Source organism: Apostichopus japonicus, chromosome 12 (genome assembly GCF_037975245.1).
Source record: "Apostichopus japonicus isolate 1M-3 chromosome 12, ASM3797524v1, whole genome shotgun sequence".
In the NCBI taxonomy this organism is placed as follows: domain Eukaryota; kingdom Metazoa; phylum Echinodermata; class Holothuroidea; order Aspidochirotida; family Stichopodidae; genus Apostichopus; species Apostichopus japonicus.
In genome coordinates this window covers 28,215,653-28,227,507 of record NC_092572.1, presented here as the reverse complement: position 1 = coordinate 28,227,507, position 11,855 = coordinate 28,215,653, and the positions used below count along the sequence as shown (strand labels likewise).

General features: G+C 35.9%; 1 protein-coding gene across 1 annotated transcript in view; it reads left to right on the top strand.

Annotated features, from left to right (window-relative positions):
- The first annotated feature begins 336 nt into the window (after positions 1-336).
- Positions 337-11,855, top strand: part of LOC139977176 (uncharacterized) — a 46,011-nt gene continuing 34,492 nt past the window's right edge. Inside the window, exons 1-3 of the mRNA XM_071986408.1 lie at positions 337-642; positions 1,853-1,925; positions 7,644-8,436. Of these exons, the coding sequence (XP_071842509.1) occupies positions 1,894-1,925; positions 7,644-8,436 (825 nt within the window). The 5' untranslated portion in view covers positions 337-642; positions 1,853-1,893. The remainder of the gene's footprint in view (positions 643-1,852; positions 1,926-7,643; positions 8,437-11,855) is intronic.

The following is an 11,855-nucleotide window of genomic DNA, read 5'->3' as shown; positions in this document are numbered from 1 at the left end:
CTGAAGAGGCTACAATGTGATATCACTCTAAACTCGTTTGTGAAAGCTATAGGACATGCCAATTGTCTGAAGTAATTCGCGTATATATTCGAATTAATACGCGTATATTCGTATTAATACGCGGACATATTATACGGTGTTTTTCCCATATAGCTTGCCATAGTCGTGTGGCTACACAATAAATATCATATATCCATTCTAATGTGAAACTGAATATTGAAAGGGAAAAAACAGGGAAGGAAAATCTACACTAGTTGACTTGAATATACATACCATAAATCTGCTGGTTTCCGTGTACGTGTACAAATGAACCTTTGAACCCAACTGTAGAGATCAAAGCACAGTCTCGTACGTGTACAGTGGGCGTTGTTTATCAGTCACGCGATCAGTATTGATATGTACAGTGCTGTTCAGTGTAATAATCTGTTTTCACATTGCCACTCTCACAGCTCATTTCTATTTATCGTATTTCCATAACGTCGTTCTTACTACATTGGGGTAACTTCTTCCTCTTCGGGTTACATCAAGGTACTATTCGTGATTATTTTCAGCTCGGGTGTGTTTTAAGTTGACGAAGAAGGATTCAAAGGATCCTTGGTTCACACGGCAACATCACACTAGTGAATTAGAGTGGCTTTCAATGTAAGTGTTACCCTCTCTGTGTGTATTACATCAGAACACAGTTATCAGTATTATATATGTCAATGGCTATGGTTTAGAAGGTAGCGTTATGGGGTACTCCGGTAACGGGTATACTGTGACACATAAGCTTAAAGAGAAAGATAGTCTATATTATTAATTAACTGAGACCATCATCTTAATATAATGTTTCTATCGTTAGATGTGGTTATTTCAATGTATACCCTCTACATATAAACCGTTTGTAATACAGGAAGTGTAGGTTTACAACTTCCTGATCATTCCAAGTAATACGTTGTTTCATAATGGCAGATGATCTTGACAAGCTTTATATTCCTGATGTATAATGTTAACTAACATCATTACACTTCATAAATTGTCTACTTATTTATTCTTTTGTTTTCGTACATTGTGCATGGAGAAACACAAACAATGTAGAACTGTTGCCAGATAAGTTCATCAAATTTTGTGATGAATTAAGATTTCCAGTAATTATTTTAGACAATGAACTTCAGTTCAGCTATGGGAATATTCTTTGACTGGATTGATATTAGTATATCAGGTTTAAGCGTGAAGTTATTATAGCGTTATTACTGTAGCTTACATATCACTCCTTAATAAAAGCATTAACTCCTAGTGAGTGGTCAACCTCAATTCAGTTGGAAAACTGTAGACTCCTCTTGATGCTCTTGCAATGTAGACCTATCCGTCAAGTCGTAAAATACTTAGTTCATTATTGGAAATATTAATGGGAGAACTAACATGTTTGCATCAATACTTCTTAGTGTTACACTATTTTGTTTATGTACATCATACTAGTTATTTAATATACCCTTTGAATCTGTATTTGAGGTACATTTATAAAAAATGATATTTCTACTTAATATAATCTAATTTGACTGTACTTAGTTCAACACATTAATTCTTCCAAAGATTCAATCACTTCTGGAACGCACTAATTTTATGCTGTATATTTCTTAACATCAATGAAACCTTGGATCCAAATTGTGTGTTCCGAAAGTAGCCTTTTGAACATGTCTACATAGAACAACAACGCTGTGCGTATGTTAGACATATTTATATATATATATAGTTTTCAAATCAGTATATATTGAAGGTGCAATACTGCTTACTTATACGAAAGACAAACATTTTGCACTTGTCTTATATGATTAGTATGAACCTTTAATTAAGTACTATTATTTCGGTTCAGTTGAGCAGGATCGTGCGAAGTTTTGAGATATCTGTCAGAAGATGGACATTAGGAAGCAACCCACTATCACACCGTAAGTAACACCCTCTTTAGTAACCCGCCTTAATCAAATGCCTCTAATGTGACCCTCCTTCCACTTTACTGTATTAAGTCCCCCATCTGTTTAGACTGAAGGTTACACCCATCTCCCACTTAACAATGCTTTATTCTAATATGTCATGAATATATTATAATATTATAATATATATAATATGTCATGAATATACGTTCCTTTCAGCGATGCTACGGTTAATTTATTCCTCGGTTCTTTTTTCATTAAATTGGCTGAGGCATAAGGAATTTGTTTGATGGTGATGTCGTTATTTGTGCGGGTGCGTCCGAGTGTATGCGGCACTGTGTTTGTAAACACAATAACTCAAAAAGTATATGATGGCCGAAGTTCATAGGCGTACGAGGCGGGGGGCAGGGGGGCAGACTGCCCCCCAAATTTCCAGAGGACAAGAAATTCGGGCAAAAGTCCTGAAAAATTCGGGCAGCCTAAGAGGAGAATTTTTTTTTTATTATATATATATACATATTTTTTTTCTCCTCTTAGGCTGCCCGAATTTTTCAGGACTTTTGCCCGAATTTCTTGTCCTCTGGAAATATATATATATATATATATATATATATATATATATATATATATATATATAAATATGCAGTAGCTTGCCTGAATCTTTTTCAAATTTTTGCCCGACATTTCCATGATTTTCTTTATTTAGCACCATTATGCCCGAATATATCCGTGTAACACCACCGTAAGCGCAGTTCATCTGGGCTACCATGCAAAAAGCGTGCACGCTTTTTGCACGATCATTTTTTTTTTATAACTAGTCAATTGTATACCTGGACCAAGGGCGGCGTAACCGTGGGGGGGGGGGAGGGGTGGGCACAGGGGGCAGGTTAAAAATGTGCCTTTGTTCTACATAAAAATTGAGGTGCCTCAAATTAGCAAGAGGCCAGGGAACCAGAATGAACACTCGGGAAGTGCCGTTTCCGGCAATCTGAGAGGCATTGTGTGCCAAAAATTTTCTTGTACGCTACGCGCCAACTGATGGTGGCGCTCCGCTTAGATAGTGTCACGGGAACTTTCGGGCACAAAAGGTTCTGCCCCCCCCCAAACTGAAATGCTCCCGTACGCCTATGCCGAAGTTAATGCATTGTATATGGATTTGTCTTTAAGTTAGTAAAAGAACCCAATTGAAATTGGTGGATGCAAATAGACATACGACGTCAACTGATGTCAAAGTCTGAAAACTTAATAAACTAGATAACTCAAGAAGGAAGGACAACGTCGTTAAACTTCATAGCCATAAGCCAAGCTCGGATGGACTTAATACTTGGTGTGTGTAATTACTTTAATGGGGACAATAATTTGTTGTTGTATATGGAGATTAAAGATCACTTGAGTTCAACACAGGTTACAGTCTGTAAACCTTGTAAAAACCCTAAATTAAAGTTTAGATGAAATTCATACGTCGTATGTGAATCCATCTAAGCTAATAATAATAATAACACATAATCTTTATATAAACATAACTCCAAGCTTAAAACATACGTTGTAAGACACTTTACCGTAGTGAGTACAAAGAAAGCATTTTGGTATGTTGGGGTCAATGCTCATGTGAGGTCAATAATGGTCAAAGTCTGATATGTTGTTGTGACAGTGCCACGAATATTGAAACTTGAATGGGCTGAATGTGTGGTATAGAGATCCATATAAGTGAGTGCAAGAATCATTATATATTTATAGTGAAGGTCAAAGAGAGTTCAAGGTTAACAGTGATGGAAGTTTGAGAATCATGCAAACACCATCACACCAGAGGTGCAATTAAAGGCACTTCATACTTTGTAAGTAGATCCACCTGGGTCAGTACAGATATATTGCTTTTTATGAGGTCAAAGGTCATTCTATATTCAGGACTTACCCGTGTGTAGAAACAAACAGGTATACTTAGCACACAGACCTATAAATATAGTATTACTCACTGATGAAATTTCAGTATTCATTAATGCGGCCGTAAATCTAATTTTAAATTCTTTATCTCTCTTCATAATGAAGCTAGAGGGTTGTGCTCTCGTATTTGAGGCTGTGTAATATGAATATTAGAAATAATGAGGAAAAATGCGAAATTTATATTTTTTGAAGTTCAAAAGGAAGTCTTATAGTTTGTGTGTGTGAGTGTGTGTTAGGCTGTTCTGTTGAGATACATTTCATAGTTACAGGCAGTGCATTTGCTAATAAATGTAAACAGCCGTTTTCACTCTCTTGTGAGTTATTCATGTGACATTGGCGGCAATAAGCTCGTTTTCAAAGCATCGTTTCCCGACAGCATATATCTTGAAGGAAACCTCACGATAGAGAAGAATATCAAACAAGACTTAGATACTGGCAGCTTTGTTTAACTTCACTAGCTTAGACATAGACATGACGGTAAATCACATGTTAATTTAACGTTGCCCTCTGTTATTTTGCGAGCGATTTATCGGCGTCTGCAGAAAATATCTGAGCGGTCAAACAAACATCGGGATCTCGATAACTGGTTCATAGATTTACATTAAAAGAATCATCATGTTAACTGCTTAATCGTCAAATATATTAGAAAGAGGCCCGGCGGGGTTTAGAGGGCCAAGCCCTCAGACATTGAAGCGTTTTGAAATATTTAAGTGGCGTATAGCAAGGAGCAACAGCCCCAGCCACAGCCCCCCCCCCAAATCGCTTTACTTACCATTTTGGTGGGTGTACGAAGAGATGTAAGAAAGTGTTTTTTTTTTAAACGTTGTCTTTGGCGGATGGGCGCAAGGTTATTTTATTTTCGTTGGATCCGCCTTACCAGAATATTTACGCCGCGGTGTAAGAGGACCATTCCTTGGGATGTGTTTTTAGCCCTGGTGTCCTGGATCTGTGTAGGTTTGGATATTCTTGTTCTCGAATAGCGCTTTGAAACACACACACATATTACTTTTCAGAGCGATTTTGTTTTATATCACTGGAATTTTTTTAAACCCCTGGTGGGGGGGGGGGTGACGAATTCACCGGAAGCTGTTAAAGTGTGAGAAATTCCTTCGCAGAGACTTGGAAGCATAATAATAATAAATGTGAGAGAAATGAAGTACTTTTACATTAAGGGTACAAATAAATAATTGTAATCCCGATTCGATATTCGTGAACACAATCAAGTGCTGAAATACTAAATAAGAGACAAACCGCACCGCTCCAACATCCCTCAAGGGGTGTAAAACCAGCCTGAAGTAGGTGTGATTGCCCCACCGCTCCCCTTGATTGATTGAATGTATACTCCGTGTGATCCTCGTAGACTAGAGTTTCCGTTCAAACATTAATGTATCATTTTACTTTTATTATTGATCTTATTGAATAGATGTCATACGGATAAACGCCAAGTTTATCTATGAATGATTAGTCAAGTTTATTATTTACCTTTAACGTACCATTAATGTAGTTTGTCGTATAAATGAGGTATTTGTATGGTTTGATTTGATTAGTGAACAATGACGAGCTGTAGATATTTTAAACGAAAGTATAATTTAGCTTTAGGCATTTCTCATGCCATATACAACCATTAAATGTCTTTGAAATATCCATATTATATTGAACCAGAGGAACTTTTCGCATGACCCTTTCCATAAATCTATCTTTTGTGGTTCGCATTTCGGGTTTGGAGCTCAGAGAACAGATTAACGTCGTACACGGGCAATATCATCAATTTTGGTAATTCACTACAATACTCGTAATATTTGAAATTCCCTTCTGGATGTGCTTCTTTGTGAAGGATATAAGCGTAGGAAAGGGGTCCTTTTGTTCATGGAAATGCACTTTCTTTATGATATATCCTTACAATTTAACCTATCTTTGATAAGAAGATGACGTCCCCTAATGCGAAAAGCACCTTGCGGTCGCTTTGTAGAGTGTAAAACTTGATTTGATAATGAATTGTGGAAGCCCGCCATCTATTTTTACATTTCCGCTTTATTTACATTGGTATAGCGCCATCGATTTAAAAACTTTCGCCCGTTGTGTATGTTTGCAAAATTGTGCAGAGGTCCTGGATCAGTTCTTTTCTGTTAGGTGTTGTACTTCTGATAGTTGGCCAAGGGACAAGTATCTTCCCACCCGAAATTAATTAATTAAAGGACTCTCTCAACAGAGGAAGAAGTATCAATAGGGCGATATTGCTATGCATGCTGCAGACAACTGCAAGCTTTTTGGAGAATTAAGGTCCTTAAAGGTCGGTATAGTAAGTATATGCATGCCCCAAATAATTACAGCACTCTAAAATTGCTAGTATAAAGTATTCAAAATATACTTTCCTTCAGGTTTTTACTCTCAAAATTGTTCTCATACATTTTTAAGGAACACACAAGATGACTGAAAATCCGAGTGAGGAAAACTTCCTTGGTTGCAATTAAAACAGTGTGAGAATTTTGACCAAAGGTGACCGGCATATTTGAATATATAACATATTTGGGGTCAAATGCTAGTATATAAATTAATTGTTTTACTTTTTTACGTTCTTTTCTTAATTTGCACGGGGAGGGGTCAGCCTGCAGCTGAGAATATAATAAACATAATCACCAGCGGCTATATATGCCTAGTTTCTGAGTAACCTATTTAAGCCCTCGCGCCTCATTGATCCACAATTATTTTTTACTTAATTTTAAACTAAGAAATCACAGCATATTGTTCACCCGTGATACGGGTGCTCAACGAAAGCCCGTTTTACGGGCCAGTCGCTTATTATACTGCATGTCCTATGAGTATGCATTGATACACTCAATCGTGTAAACAGCTATAGTATACTCCATACAGGGAACGGGCGGGTAAGAAAGATATTGTATTATATCATAAATATTTCATCGATCGTTTCCATGTGTTGTTACTTTTCAGCACAACGTACGCCCGTGATCTGGGCGCTCGACGACAGCCCGTCTTACGGGTCAATCGCCTATTATATACTGTCATATGATTTAATACACTCAATCGTGTAAATATGTATCTCCTTATCTTATAGCTCGTGTTTAGAGCGAAAATTCTCTCAACAAACTCGATCCGTTAGTGTAATTGTTTGCTTATTTATTGATAGTTGTTTACAATTTATTCTGAATTGGCGGGGGGGGGGGCTTCGATCAGGTTCTGTAAATTTTTCCTGTTAATTCTTTTTTACGTTCTTTCTTAATTTGCACGGGGAGAATTTCAGTCTGAGAATATAATACACATAATCACCAGCGGATATGCCAAGTTTCTGAGAAACCTTATTAAGCCCTCGCGTCTCATTGATCCACAATTATTTTATTGTTTGTTTGTTAATTTTAATAATTAATAAATCACAGCATAATGTTCACCCGTGATCCGGGTGCTCGACGAAACCCGTCTTACGGGCCAATCGCTTATACTGTATGTCATATGAATTGATACACTCAATCGTGTAAATAGCTATTTCCATATCCCAGAGCTCGTGTTTAGGGCGAAATTCCTCTCAACATGTTCGCAAATATACGATCCGTGAGTTTGTTTAGTTGTTTGTTTATTTCTTTATTTTTTGTTTATTATTTAGTATTGACACTTTGGGGGGAGGGTGCTTCAGCTTCCGTTATTTTCTTGCTTTTGTTATGAAAACGTACATTCTCCAGCGACCATATGCATAGTGTCTGACAACATTCTCCGTTACCATGGACACGGCCTTGTAAACTTGACCTAATATTGTACTTTTTTTTGCCTTGTATATAATAGAGTTCATCGTACGCGGTTGCCCAGGTTAACCGGTGAAGGCGACTGGCAGCTGCGTGATATGACGTTGGATTCTACCAAAGTTGCTGTTAGCGGTCACAACGAAGACACAGGGACATCATTCATAGACCTGTTTGCATTAAATATTCCTGATTCTTCGTCGCCATTTATAACTCGGTTTTATTCTAAAGAATTTAAGAATCCTTCAAGATGGCCGTCTCGTTGTGTTTCATTCTTGGATGATTCTCGTATAGTCACTGTGTGTGGTGATCAGTTGGATGTCTTCAATATCAAGACAGACGACCTACTCACACACAGTGATCTGTTACGCGATAGAAAAGCCATTTGTATGACTATCAGAGAGGAAGAGATATTTATTGGTTTGTTTTCTAACGAGGTGATAGTGTTTGATTTTAGTTTAAATAAAATCAAGACAATCACCTTGGAAGGATCAGAAGGTGAATATCCTGTAGATATAACAGTCTATGGAGATAATCTGTTTATATCTACATTCCATGGTAGAGCCATTAGATACAACATGGAGGGAGTGATGTTCCATGAATACAACACACCAGGCTACTTACGTGCACACAGTATCACTGTAAGCAGTGAGTTTGGTCTGGTGTTTGTATTATGTGGGTGGCTCCCTGTTGTTGTTGTTGTTTACTCTCTCTCTGAGAATCATACATTGTTTTCTTTCCGAGTTATTGATGAGTTGTTTAGAATCAGGATAAACTATGTAAACAGGTTTATGTTTACAACAACAGAACGAGGAACACTGAATGTATACAGCACAGTAAGTACAGTAGGATAGTGTAAACAAGAAACAGGAATTTTATTTTACATCTAGAATAATGAAAATAGGCTAGAAAAACTACCAAGTTAGGTATCAGTGACTGCGAACACTTCTGTAGATTACGTTTATTTGTACTGCTTTTGCGAGTCTTGGAAATAATATGAAATTTGGGACTCAAATTTTTAGTTGAAATTTTGTTGCAAAATTCAAACTGCTGATTGAGGAACACACAGTCAATACTATAGGGAGTTCCATATCAAATATGACTTAGTGCCATTTATTATTCATTTCACAGTACACAATCCAGCTTGCTAAGATTAGGTAATCCTACATAAGTGAATACGAACATCTCCTAAGAGCACACTTTTTGCTATTTTGTGGAAATATGAATGAATTTAGACAAAAAATGAGAAGAATTTTTTTTATAGGATTGAAGTAACGAAACCTCTCATAGCAGCACATACATACAGTACAGGGCGAATAAATTCCAAAATCCTCTGAAATTTCTTGCATTATAAAAAACTGTGCAGAAATCCAATAGAAACATATTTGGGTTCGGTGCATACGAACATCTCCTAAGAGCACACTTATTGCTATTTTGTGGCAATATGAATAAATTTAGAGAAAAAATGAGAAGAAAATTTTAATAGGATTGAAGCAGCAAAACCTGACATAGCAACACATACATACAGCACAGGGCGAATAAATTCCAAAATCCTCTGAAATTTCTTGCGTTATAAAAAACTGTGTAGACCTCCAATAGAAACATATTTGGGTTCGGTGCATACGAACATCTCCTAAGAGCACACTTATTGCTATTTTGTGGCAATATGAATAAATTTAGAGAAAAAATGAGAAGAAAATTTTAATAGGATTGAAGTAGCAAAACCTCTCATAGCAACACATACATACAGTACAGGGCGAATAAATTCCAAAATCCTCTGAAATTTCTTGCATTATAAAAAACTGTGTAGACCTCCAATAGAAACATATTTGGGTTCGGTGCATACGAACATCTCCTAAGAGCACACTTATTGCTATTTTGTGGCAATATGAATAAATTTAGAGAAAAAATGAGAAGAAAATTTTAATAGGATTGAAGCAGCAAAACCTCTCATAGCAACACATACATACAGTACAGGGCAAATAATTTTCAAAATCCTCTGAAATTTCTTGCATTATAAAAAACTGTGTAGACCTCCAATAGAAACATATTTGGGTTTGGTGCATACGAACATCTCCTAAGAGCACACTTATTGCTATTTTAAGGCAATATGAATGAATTTATAGCAAAAATGAGAAGAAATTTTTAATAGGATTGAAGTAGCAAAACCTCTCATAGCAACACATACATACAGTATGTGGGTGAATAAATTCCAAAATCCTCTGAAATTTCTTGCATTATAAAAAACTGTGTAGACCTCCAATAGAAACATATTTGGGTTCGGTGCATACGAACATCTCCTAAGAGCACACTTATTGCTATTTTGTTATAATATGAATGAATTTAGAGAAAAAATGAGAAGAAAGTGTTAATAGGATTGAAGTAGCAAAACCTCTCATAGCAACACATACATACAGTATGTGGGTGAATAAATTCCAAAATCCTCTGAAATTTCTTGCATTATAAAAAACTGTGTAGACCTCCAATAGAAACATATTTGGGTTCGGTGCATACGAACATCTCCTAAGAACACACTTATTGCTATTTTGTGGCAATATGAATGAATTTAGAGAAAAAATGAGAAGAAAGTGTTAATAAGATTGAAGTAGCAAAGCCTCTCATAGTAACACATACATACAGTACAGGGCAAATAATTTTCAAAATCTGAAATTTCTTGCATTATAAAAAACAATGTAGACCTCCAATAGAAACATATTTGGGTTCGGTGCATACGAACATCTCCTAAGAGCACACTTATTGCTATTTTGTGGCAATATGAATAAATTTAGAGAAAAAATGAGAAGAAAATTTTAATAGGATTGAAGCAGCAAAACCTGACATAGCAACACATACATACAGCACAGGGCGAATAAATTCCAAAATCCTCTGAAATTTCTTGCGTTATAAAAAACTGTGTAGACCTCCAATAGAAACATATTTGGGTTCGGTGCATACGAACATCTCCTAAGAGCACACTTATTGCTATTTTGTGGCAATATGAATAAATTTAGAGAAAAAATGAGAAGAAAATTTTAATAGGATTGAAGTAGCAAAACCTCTCATAGCAACACATACATACAGTACAGGGCGAATAAATTCCAAAATCCTCTGAAATTTCTTGCATTATAAAAAACTGTGTAGACCTCCAATAGAAACATATTTGGGTTCGGTGCATACGAACATCTCCTAAGAGCACACTTATTGCTATTTTGTGGCAATATGAATAAATTTAGAGAAAAAATGAGAAGAAAATTTTAATAGGATTGAAGCAGCAAAACCTCTCATAGCAACACATACATACAGTACAGGGCAAATAATTTTCAAAATCCTCTGAAATTCCTTGCATTATAAAAAACTGTGTAGACCTCCAATAGAAACATATTTGGGTTTGGTGCATACGAACATCTCCTAAGAGCACACTTATTGCTATTTTGTTATAATATGAATGAATTTAGAGAAAAAATGAGAAGAAAGTGTTAATAGGATTGAAGTAGCAAAACCTCTCATAGCAACACATACATACAGTATGTGGGTGAATAAATTCCAAAATCCTCTGAAATTTCTTGCATTATAAAAAACTGTGTAGACCTCCAATAGAAACATATTTGGGTTCGGTGCATACGAACATCTCCTAAGAACACACTTATTGCTATTTTGTGGCAATATGAATGAATTTAGAGAAAAAATGAGAAGAAAGTGTTAATAAGATTGAAGTAGCAAAGCCTCTCATAGTAACACATACATACAGTACAGGGCAAATAATTTTCAAAATCTGAAATTTCTTGCATTATAAAAAACAATGTAGACCTCCAATAGAAACATATTTGGGTTCGGTACATGTATAGGAACATCTCCTTATATCACACTTATTGCTATTTTGTTATAATATGAATGAACTTAGAGAAAAAATGAGAAGAGAGTGTTAATAGGATTGAAGTAGCAAAGCCTCTCATAGCAACACATACATACAGTACCGGGCGAATAAATGCCCAAATCCTCTGAAATTTCTTTCATTATATAAACTGTGTAGACCCTTAATACAGTATTATTACTAGGATTTAAAAAGTCTTGAAAACTGGCTCAGAAAAACTTATTTCCCTGCAGTCCATGAAAACATGCCCTTTAAAATACCCGTACATGAACACACAATACTTAGCTATAATGACTCCTGACAAGATGTTGTGTGCCCAACAGAAGCCCATAGTTATAGGTCAAGAAAGAAAAATCAAATTTATGATGAATTTTGTAGCTAATT